The sequence below is a fragment of the Balaenoptera acutorostrata genome, chromosome 1 (assembly GCF_949987535.1).
Source record: "Balaenoptera acutorostrata chromosome 1, mBalAcu1.1, whole genome shotgun sequence".
Classification (NCBI taxonomy): Eukaryota; Metazoa; Chordata; class Mammalia; order Artiodactyla; family Balaenopteridae; genus Balaenoptera; species Balaenoptera acutorostrata.
The window spans coordinates 112,938,305-112,960,811 of NC_080064.1; the positions used below are offsets into that span (position 1 = coordinate 112,938,305).

Sequence of the window (22,507 nt, forward strand, 5' to 3'; positions counted from 1 at the left end):
TAGTATTAGAGGGAAAGATGGAAAGGAGAGAATAAAATTTAACAATGGTTAGCCCTAGGAATAGGCTGGAGGTGCGGAAAATATGAGGACTTTCTTTTTTCATATTTACATTTCTGAATTGTTAAAAATGGGCAAACTAAACCAATTGAAAAATAGTAAAGAAATTTAGTAAGTCCCAGACATGGCTCAGTCTCGTTGTTTTCCTAAGCAGTTCCCATCGTTAAAGTGTAGCGCGAAATTTAAAAATTGTCCATTTACCCCTCAGTAGAGATCAAACGCTGACCTTAAGAGAACATGCTCACTCTCTCAACATGGCCACTCATCTATGTCCTGTCATTTAGAGACCTTCCAAAAATGGCAGCCCCCTCCTCGCCCCGCCGCCCACACACCGTGAGAGAAGGACCTTCCCAACATGGCGGCAGAAGGCCCAGGCGTCACTTCCTGCGGGACGGCGGATTTAAGGAGCAGGATTTCCGCTTTCGCTCCTTTCCGACGGTGACGACCGCCCCACGAGAACATGCCTGTGAGTTCCTTGGTGCAGGTTTCCGCGGAGATTTCGCCCTTCTGTCCGCGCGCTCTCCTCACGCTGATTTCGGATCGCAGAGGGCCCTCACCTGCCTTCCGCAGTTTGCAGAGGCCCGTGGGGCCCCCTGCATAGACGGGAGCGGAGAGGCGATAAGATGGCGGCCCAGCTGCGCAGACACCAGGGGCGGCGAGGGGCGAGCTCTCCCCGGTGTGTGGCAGTGGGGGCTGTTTTCGATCATCCCGTGTTCGCCGTTGGTTTCTAAGTCTCTGCATTTCTGCCTCTCTTAGCTCGCAAAGGATCTCCTTCATCCCTCTCCAGAAGAGGAGAAGAGGAAACACAAGAAGAAGCGCCTGGTGCAGAGCCCCAATTCCTATTTCATGGATGTGAAATGCCCAGGTGAGGAGATTACTTGCAGTAGTGGGGAAAGCACTGGACCCCAAGAATTGGACAAAGGTATCCTTGAAGCGGTTCTGATTTCTTAAAATTTGAATGTTTGAGATAGGTAAAATTTTGCATTTCAGGAACAGTGATGCGTAGTGATCTCCCTTCAAAACTTTTTGTGCAGACCGTAACATTTCTTTGTGTTGAAAAACACTGGAATGTTATGTTGGGTTTCTGCTGTGGTCATTTATATACTTGTACCTGGAGGCAAGGGGGTGGATATGTTGACTAGTTACTGAGCGTCCCTCCTCACCAAATAGAGGATTGTCTGTATTTTAACTCTCGGATAGTTTTTTTGGATGATGGTGGTAACGCATTAACAAAAAATTCATAGGTGGGGGCAGATAGTCCAGGTTGCTTCTGAGTTGGCTTTAATGTATACCTAGAGCCAAGTAATCGATTTAGAATAGGAAAGTAAATTTCAAGAATTTACATAACATGCTTGTTGTACAGTTAATACATGACAGCATATGTTTAAGTGAAGAAAGGTTTGGGGAAAATAGGGTAACTCGATGTTTTTTCACAGGATGCTATAAAATCACCACCGTCTTTAGCCATGCACAAACAGTAGTTTTGTGTGTTGGCTGCTCTACCGTCCTCTGCCAGCCTACAGGAGGAAAAGCAAGGCTTACAGAAGGTAAATGGTTTAATTAATGTTGTGATTTTGGGGTTTGAATCTTAAGAGAGGTCATGTATAATGTAAATTATCAGGCTGTCTTGCAAAGAGGGTTGGCTTTGATAGTCTTTTTTTTTTTTTTTTCTCTCCTAAAGCATAATTAGAAAGCACTAATCTCAGTGCTTCTGTCTAAGGCTGGGGTGGATGGGTGATAAAAGGGGCTTCATATGAGCTGAAGGTGATGTTGTCTTTAAGTGAGTAGGTAGGAGCTAAAAGAGTTGAGAAAGCTACAGATGTAGGTTTCCTGTGGCTATCAGGCATCATTCTGTTTTGTGGGGGTGGGACAGGGTAAGTAGGCTGCTGTCAGTTAACCTTTGGAACTTATTCTTGCAGGGTGCTCCTTCAGACGGAAGCAGCACTAAAAGCCCCTGGAATCAAGATGAATGGGAAACCATCCCAATAAACACATTTTGGATACGTCCTGTTTATTGTCTTGTTTTACTGCTAGGAAGTTCCTACCTCACGTATTCAGGGGCAATCAGAAGAGTGGACTGTAGAGTCATTTGGGGCAAGTAAGTGGTCAAATACTTAAAAAGTCCATTTGGGACATTCCTATCCCTAGGCTCATTGAGTAAATCTGCAGAGCTTGATTAAAAACTGGAATGATATATAAATGGGGTATTTGCTTTCACTTCTATGTTTTCTTATAATTAAGAACTGACAGTTGATCTTTAAAACGCAATCCAGCACACCACTTTAACACAAAACAGCTTAGGATCCTTTATTTACAGTTCTCAGAAGGCTTGTTTGGAGGCTTATGAGTGTAGAGGTTGCTGCTAGGCTCCTGGTCTAGGGCTAGAAATCTCCAGCCCCCTGCAGTTAAGGGGACTTGTCCAAGCAGAGGTTAGTGCCTTGTATTCCAAAGCCAATGTTGTAGCCGACGCTGCGCTGGTGGGGGTTGTGGACTTATGAAGGGAGGAGGAGAACGTGTGGATGTGTAAGAACCTAGAAGTAAAGGAGGAAGGGAAATAGATGAAGGGTGAATAAAAGTGAATGAGGGTGATACCTGAGCTTCTCAGCAGTAAAGATGGTGATTCTTTACCTGGTTGTGGTGCACCTAGAGTTGGTACATAAACAACTGGAACTGTCTGCATCTTGTTTAGGAAGGCATTGTATGCTGGAAAAAGAATAAGGGAGATGTCACCAAAGAGAACTGTTTTCACTGGAGGAAGGCCTTAAGGGGCAAGTATTGCTATAAAAAAAAGGCTTCATATTAAATAATTATACTTCCAGGAAATTTTTATTCAGTGATTTTTAGAGGTATTCCAACTTCTGGTTGAAAGATGGGAAATGCATGTGTAGATGATAGTACATGTTGTGTTGCTTCTATCATTTCTAGCTATGTGTTTGAGCAAAACCAGCTATAATCTAAGGTTTAGTAGTAATTTCCACTTCTGAGTGGTATTTGTTGGCCACATGCAGTTCCTTGCTTCCTAGTAAATTGGGCGGGATCTTTGGTCCACTGGTGACTAGGGGTAGGGAGGCTAAATCAGTTTCAATTGCATGTCCCAAGTTAGATGTGATAAACAGCTAATTTTCATCCTCATTTAGTTTGTGAAATAAAATGAAGGCAGTTTCCAAGTCAAAAGGCCACGGTGCTGAATATAAGGACTCCTTACCTAGAAAGAGGAAAGCTGTTGATGCCAACACCGCAAAGAGGGTAAAGAAAATCTGGTAAGAACCCATGAGCTTCTGGAGGACACCTGAATCTTCACATTGATCTACACATTGGCAGAATAAAAGAAGGTTATAGTTATCCAGGACAGATGTTGCATTTAAAAACTTGTGTGGTCCTAAGAGTATCTAGCTGAAAAAGTCAAAATCTAGCCCTCTAGGAGATTCTTTTGCTTCTTAACCAGAGAAAAAGGGGTGAACTGAACTTGGCTCCTCTTACCTTTTTTAGGCTTTTTATCTCTCTAACAATAAGCTACAATCCTTGAGTCTCATTTCTTTTCAGCTTACAAAAGAATATTTAAATTCTTTGCCACTTTAAAATGCCTGTTACCTTTCCTGCGCACTTGAACTCCAGGTGACTGCTTCCCTTCACCAAATTTGTGATAGTCTATGGTGATTCAGCTTCTACTTTTAATCCCTCTAACCTGAATGAAATATTTCGTTGGATCACCAATGACCTCTTAAATCCAGGGGCTACTTGTCCTTTTTTATTCAGGTACATTCTGATATGTTTATAAACTTGTCCTCAATAAAACTTCAGACTTCTGTGTTTGAAGCATGCTTGGCACTTGCCTTTGGTTATTTCAAACTTTTCAGTGTCTAGAAATGAACTCTTCCCTGCCCCACAAAACTGCCTGAATTTAACTGGCCTTCCCAGGTAAACTATCACCAGGCCCTTGGACCTAGTTCCTATTCTGCATCCCTTATGTAGGCCCTCTACCTCTGGGCTCTTAACTGGTCTTACCTCTCACCAGACTCTGTTTCACACTATTGTAACAACTTCATACTGTTTACAAACTGCTTCACTTTGAAGACTAATTTGAGGTTGCTTATTAGTAGAAACAAGACTATATTAATCCCTGATCAGGTCCCACTGTTGGAAGTCCCAATAAAACTTAGGCACATTAATTTATAGCACCCCTTTGTTCTGGCTGCATTGAACTAATTCCTGTCTAAGTTGGGCCCTGTCTTTTTTAAATATTTATTTATTTGGCTGTGCCGGGTCTTAGTTGCGGCACGCGGGATCTTTTTAGTTGTGGCATGCGAGATCTTTTTAGTTTCGGCATGTGAACTCTTAGTTGCAGCATGTGCCATCTAGTTCCCTGACCAGGGATTGAACCTGGGCCCCCTGCATTGGGAGCGTGGAGTCTTAGCCACTGGACCACCAGGGAAGTCCCTGGGCCCTGTCTTAAATCTGATTTCTGCAAGTAGGGACCGTGCTTGGCACATAACAGTAGGCACACACTTGTATGAATGAGCTGAAGGTTGGATATTTGTATCTAAAGACTCCCACCTACTGTGATTGTACTGTTCTACTGCTTTTCCCTCTTATCTCTAAGAAGTGCAGGGGTTCTTAACTTTTTTTTTTTTTTTTTGCCATGGGCAACTTCAGCAGTCTGATGAAGTCAATGGATCCCAATTCAGAATGTTTTTAAATGCAAAAGATAAAATGTAGTAGGAATAAAGGAAATCAATATCAAGAGTTGATGAAAATAGGGCAAAAACCTAATTTGTAATATACAGTTAGCAAAATGTTCAAAGGCCTAATTTGTGATACAGTAGTATGTGTGCTCTAGTAATAACAAAAAAGTTGTAGCTTTAGGTCTGATAACTACTGTAATTTTGATGTAATTTTGAAATGAAATATTTTGAGATGTGACAGTTGGAACATGAGAACATCTATGGTTTCCCTTGGTGACAAAGTCACATATAATACTGCTGTGATTTGTTGCCTATATTCATAATCAATGGAAATGCTAACTTTCAGAGGTTAATTGAAAATAAAGATGCAATTTTTTTCCCCATTCAAGGCATGGACACCTTGAGTTCTATCTGTGGACCTTTGTGGAGGTCCATGAACTCTAGATTTAAAAACTGCTCTCACAGAAAGAGCACAGATTGGAGTTGAACACTTTCTAGTTGGTGGGACCCTGAACACCTCAATTTTCTCAACTCTTTAAAGGGAAAAACATCTTTATAAAGTTTTAGAAAACTCTTTAGAATCATAAGAATTAAAACAAAATGCATATAAATATGCTTAGAATATTTATTGACCCGTACAAATTGGGTGCTTATAGAAGCAAAAACCTTTCTCCCATTAGATGTACTAAGGTTCAGCCTAATTCACTCCCAGTAATTAAGAGAAATACTGTTTCCCTTGAGGCATGGGCAAGTGGGAGTGACAAGTATAAGGAGGATGGTTCTCTGGCTTTCCTAACACCTCTTTCCATAACGGTTCCCATCCCACCCAAACTTGACATCATTTCTAAACTGGGTCATGGTAGAATCAGGATTTGGGGAAGCTAAGTCTTGGTTCTAGGGTTACCACCATTTGCCCATTGATGCACAGAGGTTTGCTAAATACTTTTGAAGTAAATGAAACATTTATCAAGAGGTTTAAAACACGGTAAGAAGTATACTTATGCAGCTGACAAACTGACATAACTTATATATTTAAGTATAACATCTAGCTAGTGGTAAGAAAGCTTCCTGAAGGTTACATTTTATAGAGTAGGCTTGGAGAATAAAGATCCATGTCCCAGCTAGTTTGAATAATGTTGGTCAAGTGGCTGAATGTTTCCCATTGACTAAATCGTAATGCATTCTGTCTTTTTGCCTCTAGATTAAAAATAGGCACCCCCAATGCTCACCTGAACCAGACTTACCTTTCATAGCTCTCACTCGCACAGCCTCACTTTGACTGGTGAGCACACAGGAAATATTGATGAAAACAGGTGATGCCATCTGCTGGAGGGAAGTGAAGTTGACTACTTTTATGGGGTAGATAGCCAGGCCACGTGTGAGGGAAGAGTGCCTATGGCCAGAGACCACTAGAACTGGGGAGCTGGGGAAGACCTTGGAGAAAAGGAAATGGAACATGTTTGAAAGAAAAGTCAGTTTTGTGTCAATACATTCCAATCTTAAACATATACAGTGAGACATCTGGATTTCTAGTTGTAGCTAGCTGTCTGACAAGTCACTTTTTCTCACTTAGATGTGTTGAAGGATAAGGGAAGAAAACGATCTGTGAATAATATAGCCTTCAAAAAAAGTTTTAAGCTAGCATTCTAAAATTGTTTCAAGATAGCATTGGTGTAATATATATATACATAAAAGTATTTGTGTTATCTTCCAGACTGACAAGGCTCTTGACCTAGATTTTGGACTCTGGGGGCCCCCCTGGCATTGTGAAGGGGACAGATTTTCTTCATTTTGTTTAAGAATTTCCTGTGGTGAATTTTATCAAGTCATTCAGTAACTGTTCCTTTACCCTGGACTGAGAATGAAAAATCTCTTTTTCAAAACCCTGATCTGTTTTGCTTCAGTCCTTAACATACCTCTAGTTTCTCAAGAACTCTGTCCACTCCCAGTACTCTTATCTCCCCAACTTCGTTTTTGTGGCTAAGAACCAGTTCTGATTGATCGATGTAAAAGGCTGGGATGAAAGGAATGAGGATTCTTTGCATTCCATTCTTGCTACGCTCACTGACAAGCGAGGCCCAACCATAGACTGAGGTGTCAGCCGTGCTGAGGGCCTGGAGTAGCTCCTCTGACTGGGGTCGAACCTTGATTAGGCAGACATAAACCCCTGAAGAAAAGAGGAAAAACTGAGCAGGAAGGTTCAGAGGCTCTCTTTAGCCAACTGGATTAGGATAGGAAGGAAAAATAGTTACATGCAAATTCAGAATGTGAACTCAAGTTTTGAGTATTCACTATTAGCACACTTTTGGCCACTATGGAGGAGTTTACCAAAGATGAAACAGTCCCAGGGAACCCACAATTGAACTTAAGGATACCATTATTGGTAAATTGGACATGTCAGGGAGTATTAAATAATATAGTGTAAATGGAAATTAAGGGGATATAGGATGAAGTAGAGTTGGATCAGTAAAGGGTTTTGTGGAAGAAAGGCAAGCTTTGAACATGCTTTAATCACTTCTGTATCAAACCACCTCTTGATGGCCTTATTTCTGTCAATTGTATTGTTTTTCTAGTTACCCGTGCTCAACCTCAGTTGTCTTTTGACATCTATTCCTTCATTCCTGTATCCAAATCTTGCTAACTCATCCTTTGAAATGTCTCACATCTGGCTCTGTTAGTATTTCTGTTAGTCTGGTCTAGACACTCATCAATTCATGCTTAGATTATTGCAATGTAAATTGCATTTACTAGTCTCCTTGCCTCCCATTCTTCCTTATCCATTCTGTGTACTGCCACTATATACTTTAAGCTTATTTTTGAAAACTTTTCCAGGGCTCTATATTGCCTGGAATGTCGTGTTCTCTTCACATCTACCTCAGTCCTAGTCATCCTTCTAAAGGTTATTTCCCCTGTTAAACCTCACTCTAACTGCCAGGTTTGATGTAGATACTCTTTTCTTTCTGCCATCGTAGCATCCCATGTATATCTTTATTCTATAACTAATCGCCCTGTGCAATTCTAGTAAGAGTTAAAAGCCTTGTCTTACTCCGCTGTACCTCCAGGGCCTGTCCTGGTACCATGCATTCTATTTGGTGCTCAACGGTTTGCTGAATGAACCTTCTATCAGTGGTTTCTCATTACTCATACCATTCAAACTGCCTGACCTTGGAGTAGAAGCTCTTCCATGATATAGCATTACCTATTTACATTTGACATGAATTGTCTCATTTTAGATCAGTTGATTTATTTAAAGTCCTCCCAGTGTCATGCCTGTTTCTGCTTTCCACTTGTTAATGCTGTTCTGCTTGGAATATCCTTCAGTTCAGCAACATTCAAACACTGTGCTACTAGTTGGGGATAAAAGATGAATGAGACATAATCCAAGCCCTCACAAAGATAACAGGCTAACGAAGGAGAAAATAGTAAGTTATAATAGAAAAGCATAGCATATTATAGACATGTGTTAAAAGTTTGTTGAATGGATAGAACAAAAATGCTGACTGAGAAAGATTCCACAGTTATATAGCAGATGAAACTGGAAAGTAGAAATGCAGTCCAATAAGAAAGTGACATTTGCACAGATACGAAAACAAGGGGGAAACCAGATTCAGCTGGTGGAACCCACCTTTCTCCATGCTGAAATCTGAATGGACATGAAAGACTTTACTTGCTGGAATGTCTGGTAAAGTATCACTGAACTGTACATGGCACAGCATGAGGGTCTCTGGAAGAAGTGTTGTTGTAATGGCCAAGGCCTGACTTGGGGTGCAGGATCCTAATGAGCAGAAAAGAGAAATAGCTCTGTTACTAAGAGGAATTTGTAGAAGGAGAGGCTATTTTATAGAGGCAGTTTGGTACTAAAAAAAAAAAAAAAAAAGCAACAAAGAGGATCAGTTCTGCTTGACTTGCTACAGCTGTCTACTTGCCAGCTCTGTTGGGTCCTACCACAATCAAGTTGAAAGAAGATTGTAAAAAAAATCTGCTTCTGCTAGTCTGTGACTATAATGGGGCTTCTATTATCAATATCATAGCTGCTGTCCTCTTTAAAAGGTTTTTGGAATTCATCAGTGGGAAGATTACAGAGAAATTGGACAGCTGTTAGAAATAAAGTGCTACACATGGGAGGTAGCTTTTAAGTCTAGGAAGGTTTGTTTTCCAAAACATACTGTTTTGCAGTATGATTCAAGTCAAAGATCTCGAGAAGTTCATTACAAGTGGTGCCTTAAACAGGAGCCACATAGCCAGCAAGAAACAGACTGGTACCAAGGTTGGGTCAGCTGCAATGGATGCATTTTAAATTAAATAGGAACTATGTCTTGTTAACAAGATTTTCCCCTGCACAGTTTCTTAATGGTCTTAGTTTGCTAAAGCTCTTTCTCAGTTGCCAGCAGTCTAGTGACCATTCTCATCTTTTGGAGACTATCAGCAATATCAAAAGAACTGTTACATGAGGTTTCATAATAAGTTGTGGTTTTAGAAAGATTCTGCGGGGGGAAAGAAATTACAGTCTCTTTGTAAAATTTAATAAGGTAGACAACAGTGAGTGAATATGTTATGAAGAAACATTTAATACTTTGTAAAAGAACCTGGAGAATTTTAAAGATCAAGTGTTCTTATTTATACATACATAGAGTGTATTTATAAGATTAAATATCTACTGTGAAAAGAAAATATATTAAGTGCTTAAAATTGAAGGACAGAAAGGGCAATTAGAGTTTAAATTATCTTGTTTTATAGACAGTTATATTCTGTTATATTCTGGACTTCTCTGGTTGGTTTGTGTTTTCTCGCCCCCTACCCTCTCCCCACCCCTTACCTTCCCCCTGCCCCCAAATCTGGAATTTGTTCTTTAAAAAAAGAGGAATGAAAGGATGTACATGCACTTTGGAGTGGAACATATCCACCACTCCTGCCACTAACTGGTTGTTACCTTGTACAAATTACTTGCTCTTAGACTTAGTATTCTCATCTTTTTTTTTTTTTCCCGACCAGGGATTGAACCCAGGCCCTTGGCGGTGAGAGCGTAGAATCCTAACCACTGGACTGCCAGGGAATTCCCAGTATTCTCATCTTTAAAATGATGATAATTACTACATGATGAGATTGTTAAATGAGATAAAAGATATAAAAATTCCTAACATAGCATTTGGAATCTATTAGAAGCTTCTTGTATTTTAGTTATCTGTCCTCCCCCTTTTTTTGACAGTAAATCATGGCCCAATACAGAATGAAAAAAAGAAAAGCACAAGGCAAATTTGCTGAGTGAATAACATTTCAGATATCATCTAATCCAACAATTCTCAAATCTTGGGAAGCTTTAAAAGAATTATATCTTGGATTCCCTGGTGGCGCAGTGGTTAAGAGTCTGCCTGCCAATGTGGGGGACACGGGTTCGAGCCCTGGTCTGGTAAGATCCCACATGCCGCAGAGCAACTAAGCCTGTGCGCCACAACTACTGAAGCCTGTGCGCTCTAGGGCCCGCGTGCCGCAACTACTGAGCCCACATGCTGCAGCTACTGAAGTCTGTGCGCCTAGAGCCTGTGCTCTGCAACAAGAGAAGCCACTGCAACGAGAAGCCTGCGCACTGCAATGAAGAGTAGTCCCCGCTCGCCACAACTAGAGAAAGCCTGGGCGCAGCAACAGAGACCCAACGCAGCCAAAAAAAAAAAAAATTGTATCCTAGGCTCTATCCCAAAGTTATTAAATCTGGATGGAGCCTAAGAATCTGTATTTTTAAAAAATTTCTTTGGATAACCTTAAAAATCAGCCATGTTTGGAAATCCTTGGTCTAGGCTACCTCCTGATCTCAGGGTTATAACTAAAAAGACAGCAGTGACTAGGTTGAGCCTATTTCAAAACCTTAATCCAGTCATAATTTCTGAGGTCTCATAGCTCTCAATGATTTTTTTTTTTTTAACATTTGTTTATTTATTTGGCTGCGTCGGGTCTTGGTTGCGGCATGTGGGATCTTTCCTTGCAGTGCGCGGGCTCTCCCTTACAGCACACGGGCTTTTTTCTAGTTATGGCATGCGGGTTTTTCTCTCTCTAGCTGTGGCGTGTGGGCTCCAGATGGCGTGGGCTCTGTAGTTTGCAGCATGCAGGCTCTCTTGTTGAGGCGCAAGGGCTCAGTAGTTGTGGTGCATGGGCTTAGTTGTTCCCCAACCAGGGATCGAACCTGCGTCCCCTGCATTGGAAGGCAGATTCTTTACCACTGGACCACTGGGGAAGTCCCTCAGTGATTTCTTTGTAAAAGTAGAATCAATTTTGAAATGAAAGAAAACTTGTATTGCTAATTCAAAGGGGTAAATGAATTGAGGGAGAATGGGAAAGGTGGGAATAATGACCCAGAACTATAAAGAGATTGCTGACCTTTAAGATTGACACCATTTCTGCCAGTGGTGATAAAGAGCTTGAACACAGTTGAATTGAGGGTATTGGTGAGAGAAGTCTTAAGGTCATAACTGAGTGTTAATCTTGATGATGCATGGACCACCACCTGTCAGCAAACCAAAGGAAAATTGGTACATAAGTTCTTAGAGAATCTGGTTCCCTTCTTCTCCATCCCTCATAACTTATTTAGCTAAAAGCAGTTTCACACAAGAGCAAATTGCCCTTCTAGTGATCACATATTTGAGAACCACAAAATTTGTTTACTTTTGAGAAGAAAATAACATTTTTTTCTAAAAGGAGGTCTTTGTGCATTATTCCTTCTGACATATATTCCCTTTGTATGATTCCCTGTTAGATGTCTTTGAAGACAGTTGCAATTTCCTTTAGAAAGTTTTCTTTTTCTCTCTTTAGTTGCATATAATCTCAACCTTTTCTGAAACCTCAAAGTATTGTTTCTCTCAAAATACTTGTAATGTTCTGCCTTATATTGTAGGTATTTTTATACTTGTTAAAATCCCTCCCATTAGATTCTGCGTTTCAGCTTAGAACCCTAACATATCTTTGTACATCCTGTACTGTGCCTTGAATATAAGGCAAGTGCTTAATGATTACAGTGGGAGAAGATGGTGATAATGATGGCCCTTTCCCCCCAAATACCTTCAACTTACTGGTTTATTTATTTATTTTTGGGTTCTCACTCCTTTGGGTATCCAGTCCGTCTGTTTTTTTTGGCTGTGGCACATAGCATGCAGGATCTTAGTTCTTAGTTCCCCTACCAGGGATCAAACCCATGCCCCCTGTAGTGGAAGCGCAGAGTCCTAACCACTGGACCACCAGGGGATTCCTCCCAAATTCCTTCAATTTATATGCAGTATACTGTCCAGTCTCCTCAGTACTACCGTAGTTTTAAATTTTTTCCTATATATTCAAGGACCTTAAAACTGTAATAGGGAAGAACCTTTTGTGTTCTACTACAAGTTAATCACTAAAGGGATGTTGCCTAAAAGCTTAAATTAAAAAAAAAAAAAAGAAAAAAAAAGCTTAAATTATACATAAAGGCCCATCTCTGGGAACCCTGCTTCCCAGGAAATGAGCATTAAGCTAAAATACCTTTGTTTAGCTCACAGGAAACATCTTGACCAGGCCCACCAGTGAGCGACTGCAGGGATGAAAAAATGAACACATCCCCTCACTGGAGGCTGATGGGAACCAGGAAGTGTTTGACTTTGCCCCCTCCGCTTTTAGTATGGATGGAGCCTGAATTCTAACTCAGGCAACATGGTTCTTTGGGGCAGGAGCCCACCACCTTCTCAGTTTGCTAGCTTTCCAAATAAAGCCGTTATTCCTTGCCCCGCCCCAACAACTCTCCTGTCGATTACTGGCTTGTCGATTACTGGCTTGTCGTGCAGCGAGCAGTACGAGCTTAGACTCGGTAACTAAATCAAGTTAGTTATGTTAAGAGCTCAGTGAGGAAAGGAGTTTTATCTTTTTCATCTTTGTATTTCCAGAGCCTAGCATAATCACTGACATATAACAGGCCTCAGTGATTGTCTACCACTTAGTGAATAATTAAATGAGCATTTTTACGAAGTACACCAACTGGAATATGACCTTTTGACTTCTCTGTAGCCTCTGACATCATAGCTCATTCTCTCCCTTGCCTTTGTGACACCTTTCTCCTTGCTTTTCTAGCACCTAGAACCTTCTCAGCCCCTTTTTCTAGTTGTCTTTTCATGCTGCCTCTCTCCTCAACCCTCTTATCTGCTCATGATACAAGTTCTCTTTGAATGTTATCCAATTTTTCCCTCTCTACCCTTAAAACTTAGGCTGAAGCCACCCTGATTTATTCATTGGTCTTCAAACACAACATACACTTTTTATTTGCCTTTGTACATATATGCCTTCTCCCTTTCTTTTCTGCCAAATTCCTAATCCCAGGATTCAGTTTAAATGTCATCTGTGGAAAATTTAGCCTTAATGTCTAGGCAGAATTAGTGACTTTCTTCTGTATTCTAAGAGCATTTCTGACATCATTTATGTTATCATGCCATCTATATGTAATTATTTATGTTACGACTAGAGCTCTATAAAAGAAGGTACCAGATACCATGTGGGCACTTATTGGGCAATTTACTCATTTATAAAATTGGGATAATACTTTGCAGGGTTGAGAAGATTAAAAATGATAGTTGTACTGTATATAAAATAAAAAATTTAAAAAAAATAGATGCAGAGTGCCAAGCCCATAGTAGATGCTCAAAAAATAATAGCTATTAAGAGGAATGAAAAGAGGAACAAGCAAATTCTTTGGGCACAGAGGAAGGAGATGTTACATGTATTTAAGGGGGAAATAGGAAAGGCTTTATAAAGCTTACCTATTCACTTGTTCACCCATCTCACCTACTCAAGGGTATCACTTAAGCAATTCTCCCTACTCCTACATCAAATTTTCCTTCTCTACTGAATCATTTACTAAGCCATTATTTCTCCCATTTTAAAAAACAATCAACAAAACAAACTCGACTCCAGTTCCTTGAAGAGGACTGTCTCCAAGTCCTCTTTTTCAATTCTCCAATCAAACTTCCAGTCCCTTCATTCCACTGAAGCTACTCCTCAAAGTCACCAGCCTCCATATTGCAAAAAACCATCAGTCATTTCTCAGTGTTCATACTTGACCCATCAGTAGCTTTCACGTGGTTGATCTCCCCCTCCCTCCTTGAAATACTTTCTTCACTTGGCTTCCCGGACAGCAGGATTCCCAGGTTTTCCTCCCATTACGCATTCTTTCTCTTTTTTAATAAATTTTTTTTCTTTTCTTTAATTATTATTTATTTATTTATTTTTATTTTTCTGGCTGCATTGGGTCTTCATTGCTGCATGCAGGCTTTCTCTAGCTGCGGAGAGCGGGGGCTACTCTTTGTTGCAGTGCGCAGGCTTCTCATTGTGATGGCTTCTCTTGTTGCGGAGCACGGGCTCTAGGCGCACAGGCTTCAGTAGTTGTGGCACATGGGCTCAGTAGTTGTGGTGCCCGGGCTTAGTTGCTCTGCAGCATGTGGGATCTTCCCAGACCAGGTATCAAACCCGTGTCCCCTACATTGGCAGGCGGATTCTTAACCACAGCGCCACCAGGGAAGTCCCATTCCCTGGTCATTCTTATAAATCTTATAAATTCCTATAAATTTCTCTTGTTGGTTCCTATTCTTCTTTCAGAGCTCTTAATATTGGAGTGTCCCCAGAACTTAGTCCTTGGACCTCTTCTCTATTTACACTCATTCTCTTGATGATCTTATGGCTTTTTTTTTTTTTAATTTGGCTGCGTTGGGTCTTTGTTGCTGCGTGTGGGCTTTCTCTAGTTGTGGCAAATGGGGGCTGCTCTTCATTGTGGTGCGTGGGCTTCTCATTGCAGTGGCTTCTCTTGTTGGCAGAGCACAGGCTCTAGGTACAAGGGCTTCAGTAGTTGCAGTACGTGGGCTCAGTAGTTGTGGCACTCGGGCCCTAGAGCTCGTGGTCTTCCGTAGTTGCGGCGTGTGGGCTCAGTAGTTGCAGCACACAGGCTTCCGCTGCGGTGGCTTCTCTTGTTGCGGAACACAGGCTCTAGGTGCACAGGCTTCAGTAGTTGTGGCACGCGGGCTCAGTAGTTGTGGCTCACAGGCTCAGTAGTTGTGCATGGGCTTAGTTGCTCCGCGGCATGTGGGATCTTCCTGGACCAGGGCTTGAACCTGTGTCCCCTGCATTGGCAGGTGGATTCTTTTGTGTTTTTTTTTGGCAGGTGGATTCTTAACCACTGCAACACCAGGGGAGTCCGATCTTATGGCTTTAAATATCTATGCCAGTGACTCCCAGACTTTTCTATCTAGCTACCTCAACACATCCATTTGACATCTAATAGACATCCAACTTTACATGTCCAAAACTGATCTTCTCTCCAAAACTGTTCCACCTACAGTCTTACGCATTTCAGTTGATGGTAATTCTGTCCTTTTAGTTGTTCAATCAAAAACCTTAAGTCATTCTTGATTCTTTCACACTCTACATATAATCTGTTGGGAAATTGTATCAACTATACCTATAAAATATATTTAGAATCTGATCAACTTTCTACCACCTCCTCTGTTATCACCCTGATCCATCATACTCAGCTGCATTCCTGCAATTATAGCCTCCCAACTTGTCTCAGCTCCTACTCTTTTTTGTTTTTTGGCTGCGTTGGGTCTTCGTTGCTGCGTGTGGGCTTTCTTTAGTTGCGGCGAGCGGGGGCTACTCTTGGCGGTGTGCAGGCTTCTCATTTTGGTGGCTTCTCTTGTTGCGGAGCACGGGCTCTAGGCGCACAGGCTTCAGTAGTTGTGGCACACGGGCTTAGTTGCTCCACGGCATGTGGGATCTTCCTGGGCCAGGGCTTGAACCCATTTCTCCTGCATTGGCAGGCAGATTCTTAACCACTGTGCCACCAGGGAAGCCCTCAGCTCCTACTCTTGCCCCTACAGTTTAGTACCAACCAGTAGCCATGGTGATATATATATATATTTTTAAATTAATTAATTAATTAATTAATTAATTTTTGGCCGTGTTGGGTCTTTGTTGCTGTGCGTGGGCTTTCTCTAGTTGCAGCAAGCGGGGGTTCCTCTTCATTATGGAGCACAGGCTTTTCATTGTGATGGCTTCTCTTTGTTGCGGAGCATGGGCTCTAGGCATGTAGGCTTCAGTAGTTGCAGCATGCGGGCTCAGTAGTTGTGGCTGGCGGGCTCTAGAGCGCAGGCTCAGTAGTTGTGGCGCATGGGCTTAGCCGCTCCGCGGCATGTGGGATCTTCCTGGACCAGGGCTCGAACACATGTCCCCTGCATTGGCAGGAGGATTCTTAACTACTGCACCACCAGGGAAGCCCCCATGGTGATATTTTAAATTATAAATCAGACTAGTCATTCTTTTGGTTAAGAACCTTAATCACGATTTACCTTTATGTTCCAATAAAGTTTGTTGGCTGGCTTTATATCTGATATGTGAGTGTATTTCTTTTCATAGGATGTGCTTTCTATATGCATATTCCCATATATGGAAATAGTTACTCTAGACTCTTCAACTTTTTTTTTTTTTTTTGGCCGCATCACACGGCTTGCAGAATCTCAGTTCTCTGACCAGGGATTGAACCCCCGGCCACGGCTGTGAAAGCCTGGAATCCTAACCACTAAGCCACCAGGGAACTCCTATAAACCCTTCAACTCATAACATTAGGTTTACCTCTCGATATGTTTTCACTAGTCCTGGAATGTCATGAAAAATTGTTGCTATTCCTGGACTCCTGGCCACTCCTACCCCAGTGACAATGTCTGTTTGTAGAATACTGTCATCAGCAGAAATCATCCACATCCCGGGTTCACCTAGGAAAAGACAAGAGAAAGCACTTGGCTGCAACCTTTGATATAAATTGGTCACTCTAACCTTACTCAGAATCCAAGTCAGTAGACCATTCAAGCATACATATATCCCTTCCCAGGAGGAACACCCAGCTTTGAGGGTAACTTTTTTTTCTTTAAAAAAATTTTTTTTGGCCACGTCACGTGGCACGTGGGATCTTAATTCCCTGACCAGGGATCAAACCCACACCCCCTGCATTGGAAGTGCAGGGTCTTAACCACTGGACTGCCAGGGAAGTCCCTAACGTTTTCTTTTTTTTTTTTTTTTTTTTATTTATTATTTATTTTTGGCTGTGTTGGGTCTTCGTTTCTGTGCGAGGGCTTTCTCTAGTTGTGGCAAGCGGGGGCCTCTCACTATCGAGGCCTCTCTTGTTGCGGAGCACAGGCTCCAGACGCGCAGGCTCAGTAGTTGTGGCTCACGGGCCTAGTTGCTCCGCGGCATGTGGGATCTTCCCAGACCAGGGCTCGAACCCGTGTCCCCTGCATTGGCAGGCAGATTCTCAACCACTGCGCCACCAGGGAAGCCCCCCTAACGTTTTCTTAATGTTGGGTTCCCCTTCGTATGTCATGCCAGCAAAATAAAATAGGAACTGCTGACCTTCACAATCACAAAAGAAGCTACTTAGTTGGAGAATGTAACTGTTCTCCTTAGGAAAAAGAAAAATGCTTTTTACACATAGGAATAACACTGATTAAACTTTGTATAGACCCTGCTAAGGATGAATCTGCTTTGACCTACTGATTGATATCAGCAGGAAGACTGCAAGCATCAACTGGCAGAAGAGAGGATTCGTTTACTTTGGTTTAATTCCCAAGGCAGCAGAGGAATGGCAAATATTAGATTAGATTACTGATCCTGGCTTGTGGCCCTTCTGCTTCCTCATCTAAAGTGGTATGGATTTGAGATGCCCAAAAAATTCCAGAATGGAAGACAGAGGGACAGTCCTGATAGAACCTAGGAAAAGGGAGTAAAAAAAGCCTCTGCTTCACTGACAAAAGATTAACAATCATGGTATTGTAAGCAGAGTTAGCTCACTGGCCATGGATTACATGTTAGTAAGAAGTGGTTGCTTACAAGTCAACTGTTACAGGATTGGAGGATTTGACCTAGGCTGAATAGAATTCGCTTTGTATCAAGTCCAAAATACACAGTTAATGTTAAAGTCAGGTCCAGTATTACATCACTTTACCCAAACATATGTATCCATAGTTCACCAAAGAGGACGCAAAGCCCAAGCCACATACCACCCCAGCCAGCCTTACTTGGATGGATTATTTGGTAGCATATACCCAGTCAGTATATACCATTTTGGGATATGCTACCTGGAAGCCTAAAGATATAACACACATTTCCTAACCCAAGACTGATTTTCTGTAACTCAGTAGTACTTAGAACAGAAATGCTTTGCTGATCAAGAGTATAGTGTAGCCCAGTACAATGCCAAACCTTCTTACAGTGATGGTATATGTAGAAGTTAGGCCTTCAGATGTGCTTCACAAAACAGTGCACACACAATTGGTTCTTAGAACTAAAGCCTATTGCCCTTTCCTTCCTTTTATTTCATCCTTTACTGATGTTCAACTTAGCAATTACCCTCCTTCAGAAGCTGGGAATGGAGGAGAAGGCACAGTACTCTACACTGCCTATATATTCAATAGACACTTGGTAAATATTACTGGCTGACCTCTAATTGGCTGGCTATGGAGAGAAATGGGCACTAAACTGAGAATTATCAGTTAACATGAAAAATAAAACACACAAAAGTATTTTCTTTCTCAGAGAGCCCCTTAGATTTTAGATAATTTGGAAAAAAAAAAATCCTCTAAGGGATGAGTTGCTTTCTAATCCTGTCAGTTGTGAGGTTGAGAAAGGGAAGGTATCCAAACCATTCTGGTTGAGGAGGTGAGTACTGAAGCAGATGACATCTCCGACAAAGGTAAGCTTGGTGTCTGGCTCGATGGCGTGCTCTACAGAAACAGGAATATAGTCTGCCATGCCTGGATGTCTCTGGTCCCAGAGCCTCACAAGTGTCACCCCTCTGTTCACAGCCTGAGCCATGTAAGTATAGTTCCTATTCCCTGGTCCAATAAGCAGCAGGTCATCTCTGAAAGCAGACATCAAAAGTAGAAATCTCTGAAAAGAGTCAATAGTTAGGAAACAGTTCTGGGGGCAGACCGTATCAACATTTTATATTCAATAGCTCAAAAGTTCGGATGGAATTCTACAATGGAGAGTAAGCAACTAGGGCCAGGGATCAGGTCAATTACATTTATATATATAGTGCCCAGCTAGGCTTTTTTAAAAATCATTATTAATTAATTAATTAATTAATTTGGCTGTGCCCGGTCTTAGTTGCAGCATGTGGGATCTTTGCTGTGGCATGTGGGATCTAGTTCCCTGACCAGGGATCGAACCTGGGCCCCCTGCATTGGGAGCACGGTGTCTTAACCAGCGTGGACCACCAGGGAAGTCCCTAGGCTTTTTTTTTAATTAAAAAAAAATGTTTTTCAGTATGGCTTCTTTTTTTTTTTTTTTTTTTTAGTATGGCTTTTTGATAATACTCCAATTGGCTCCCTACAGGAGCTTTGTATGAACTAGGACTTGTCAAATTCAAAACATACTGAAATTTTTCTTCATTGAACAACTAATTCTGGTCTTTTCCCCATCTTAATGAAAGAAAGATCAGATTCCAAGTGCAGAATATGAGAGGAATTTAGTGGAGCTTTCAGATAATCCCAGGTTAATCAATAAGATGTCTACCACAATGTCAACACCATTCCTTTGCCTTCCATACCTGTTCAAAGCCAGAGAAAGCTGGGTATTGTGTGTGTGGAATTTCTCTCCGATGCTATTGTAAAACTGAACAATGAAGGTGAGAGACATGCCCAAGGGAAAGGCTGATAGGGTCCTTCCTTGAGCTGTGTATAGCTTGGGGTGGCTGCTCATTCGCAGGTATGTCACTGGTGCTACCTGTGGGAGACAAAACCCTCTAGTACAGAGAAGGATGCATTGGAGACGAGCTGAGACCATATTCTGAGACTTATAATCAATGATAAAAATGATGTTCCTCTTTTGTAGGAAATAGCTCTTGATTTCAGATGACAGAGTGAAAAAGAAATATGACAGTACAGGAAACGGCTTTTTAATTACTAAAACAGTGGAAATGTGAAAAGAAGCTGGAGCTTTTTGAGGAAAGGACTGAATTTCTTCTATTTTGTGCAAAGTGTCAATATTTATTGTTAAATAATTGATCATTTATCAAGAATACTGTAGGTTTTGTTTTCACACTGCAAGAGATAAACTGATACAATAAGGGAAGTCCAGGTTTGAATCCTAGCTTTATTATTTCATATCTTCATCTAACCATTCTAGGTTTCATATTTATCATCAGTTTAATAGGGCTAATAATGCCTATCATAGGGTTTTTGTGGTAGTTAAAAAAGATAATATACGTAAAAGGAGCAACACAGAAGCTGGAATATACTAGATTTTTAATGCCCAAAACATTTTTTGTTTGTTTTAGACTAACTTACCTCTAAGGTCTCTTCTAATTAAAAAAAAAAAATCTAAAAACAAAGCCTAATTTAGCAATAGATAGCAATAGTTCTATGCTTCTCCCACACCAACCCTATTGCCAAAGCTGCTCAGAAGACAGTCATACCAGTTTGAGGCTAATCTCTTATAACAAGGACTGTAAAGTCCACTTTAATTTGATGGTTCATGTCAAGATTGTCCTCTTATCTTACAGTTCATTTCTGACTTCCAGAGAAGTTTCTAGTTCTTAAAAAAGGAAATCTGCCTCTTAAGGCCATGGTATTCCTTTTATTTTTTTTGAGTAAGTCCCTGAACTCACCTGAACCCCAGTTATAGTTGTTTGATTGACTCCAAAAGGTTCTATAGAAGTGACTTCCAACACAGCAGTACCTGCAATGGAACCAGCTTTCAGGAGCCCTTCACCGTCCTCCTCAATGACAGATGAATTAGGGAAACACTTGAGAACACGGGAACTCACAAAGGCGGCCCCTACCCTAGGGAATAAACGGGGCAAATGGCATCTCTTGGGGGTTCTGTTTGACAAGAAAGAAAGGAGTAGAGACTGCCAGGATTACTGTTAGAGGCTGTACTCTGAGAAAACTGCTTGCCATTCTCCATGTTGTGTAGTTATTTTTTCCTCAGGTAAAAGTCAGCCTTTGGATTATGCTTATCTCTTTAAAAATCAAATACTATTACATATTTATCATTAAAAAATTATTTGGTTAAAAGAATTGAAAACAGGTACAGTCAGCTTTTCATATCCATGGGTTTTGCATCTGCAGATTTAACCAAGCACAGGCTGAAAATTTCAAAAAGTTCCAAAAAGCAAAATTTGAACTTGCCTTGGACTGGCAACTATTTACGTAACGTTTACATTGTATTAGGTATTATAAGTAATTTAGAAATAGTTTAAAGTATACAGGAGGATGTGCATATATGCAAATACTACACCATTTTTATAGAATGGATTTTTGCATCTGCAGATCTTGGTGGGAGTGCGGGTCCTGGAACCAATCCCTGGTGGATACCAAGGGCCAACTGTATTCAAACAAATACTTGTACGTGAATGTTCATAGCAGCACTATCCACAATAGCTAAAAGGGGAAAACAAACCAAAGTCCACCAACAGATGACTGGATAAACAAAATGTGTCACATTCATACAATGGAATATCATTCAGTCATAAAAAGGAATGAAGTACCAATACATGCTACAATGTGGATGAACCTCGAAAACATGTTAACTGCAAGAAGCCGACAGAAAAGGTCACGTATTGTATGATTTCATTTACATGAAATATACAATATTTAAATTCACAGAGACAGCTGATTAGTGATTGCTAGGGACTGAGAGGAGGGGAGAATGGTGAGAGACTGCTTAATGGGTATGGGTCTCCTTTGGTGGTAATGAAAATGTTTTGGAACTAGAGGTGATGGTTGTATAATACTGTGTATGTACTAAACGCCACTGAATTGTACAATTTAATTTTATGTTATGTGAATTTCACTTCAACTAAAAAAAATTATTTGTGGGTTAGAAAAATCACCTAGAAGGCAATGATTCTTTCCATGTGCAATGTTTCTCTGAGGGTAAAGTTAGATCCTGGCCTGCTTCTTCTCCATTCTCCTTACCTGTTGGTATGGAGTTTGAGCTGAGAATTCATGGACATCAGAATTTGTTCAGGTTGGCACTCTGGGTAGAAAAGTTGGAGTTTTTCAAACACCTAGAATGAGAAAATGATGTTTTCCTCATTTCCGGAAAAGACAAATGATGACTTTTACTCACAAATGGACAACTACAAATCAAGTCTGCCCAACTTCAATTTAGCCCAATGTCCCACAGTACTGCTTTCCAAAATGAGCCAGGCATTTAAAACATATTTAGGTAGTGTAGAATATATAACCTAATATTAGCCCTGCTTCTGACTACAAGGGACTGGGCATAGTTTACACTTACTACATCCCCTATATTACTTAGATATTAGGTATGAAATAAGTTTGAAATTTCTAATTTTAGTTCTAGTAACCTGAAAAGAGATTTGAGAATGAAGAACCTGTAGTACTTAATTAGCAAGGGCACTATTCTGGTCTTCCGCCTCCTGGTAAAGTGCTTTTTCCTCTACCCCTCACTGAATCAGGGAACCAAAGCCAAAATAAAGGAAAAAAGAAAAAAAAATTAGTCCCAAATTCAGAGGTAGAGAAACTTATTTGCCCCACACAAAAAATAGTTTTTCTCTGAGTTCTAAAAACAATAGGGCCATTTAGCTTTCAGCTTGAGAACATCTGTAGAAACTGTTCGTACTCTCATACCTTACCAGAAGTTAGGATAGGATTTCATTCTGCCTGTGAGTATAGCTAAGTGGACTGTATCATAATATCTATGTTAGGCAGAACAAATCAGAAATTAATTCCTCTTTAGTTATTATGTGTTCA

The 22,507-nt window shown here is 40.9% G+C and overlaps 2 protein-coding genes across 4 annotated transcripts in view; one reads left to right on the plus strand and one right to left on the minus strand.

Moving 5' to 3' along the window:
* Window positions 1-367: 367 nt before the first annotated feature.
* Window positions 368-2,069, plus strand: RPS27 (ribosomal protein S27). 3 transcript variants are annotated; one of them, XM_028165519.2, is made up of 4 exons: window positions 368-523; window positions 814-979; window positions 1,494-1,604; window positions 1,977-2,069. In XM_028165519.2, the coding sequence occupies exons 1-4, from the start codon at window positions 518-520 to the stop codon at window positions 2,003-2,005; spliced, it is 312 nt and encodes a 103-aa protein (XP_028021320.1). In that variant the 5' UTR covers window positions 368-517; the 3' UTR covers window positions 2,006-2,069. The 3 variants fall into 3 exon arrangements, with proteins under 3 accessions (XP_028021320.1, XP_007178587.1, XP_057384681.1); XM_007178525.2 differs by having other exon boundaries at window positions 814-922; XM_057528698.1 differs by lacking the exon at window positions 368-523 and adding an exon at window positions 569-733 and having other exon boundaries at window positions 814-922.
* A 92-nt stretch (window positions 2,070-2,161) lies between these two features.
* Window positions 2,162-22,507, minus strand: part of NUP210L (nucleoporin 210 like) — a 78,104-nt gene continuing 57,758 nt past the window's right edge. Inside the window, exons 29-40 of the mRNA XM_007178524.2 lie at window positions 21,707-21,798; window positions 20,395-20,569; window positions 19,336-19,511; window positions 18,428-18,645; window positions 16,365-16,504; window positions 11,109-11,235; window positions 8,365-8,514; window positions 6,656-6,906; window positions 5,984-6,173; window positions 3,263-3,364; window positions 2,686-2,760; window positions 2,162-2,588 (exon numbers count right to left, since the gene is read on the minus strand). Of these exons, the coding sequence (XP_007178586.2) occupies window positions 2,488-2,588; window positions 2,686-2,760; window positions 3,263-3,364; window positions 5,984-6,173; window positions 6,656-6,906; window positions 8,365-8,514; window positions 11,109-11,235; window positions 16,365-16,504; window positions 18,428-18,645; window positions 19,336-19,511; window positions 20,395-20,569; window positions 21,707-21,798 (1,797 nt within the window). The 3' untranslated portion in view covers window positions 2,162-2,487. The remainder of the gene's footprint in view (window positions 2,589-2,685; window positions 2,761-3,262; window positions 3,365-5,983; window positions 6,174-6,655; window positions 6,907-8,364; window positions 8,515-11,108; window positions 11,236-16,364; window positions 16,505-18,427; window positions 18,646-19,335; window positions 19,512-20,394; window positions 20,570-21,706; window positions 21,799-22,507) is intronic.

Bases quoted from the DNA above. Each gene is read 5' to 3' on its own strand.
- RPS27 (XM_028165519.2), top strand. The intron at 980-1,493 runs GTATCCTTGAAG...GTTTTTTCACAG, and splicing joins ACCCCAAGAATTGGACAAAG to GATGCTATAAAATCACCACC. The intron at 1,605-1,976 runs GTAAATGGTTTA...TTATTCTTGCAG, and splicing joins AAAAGCAAGGCTTACAGAAG to GGTGCTCCTTCAGACGGAAG.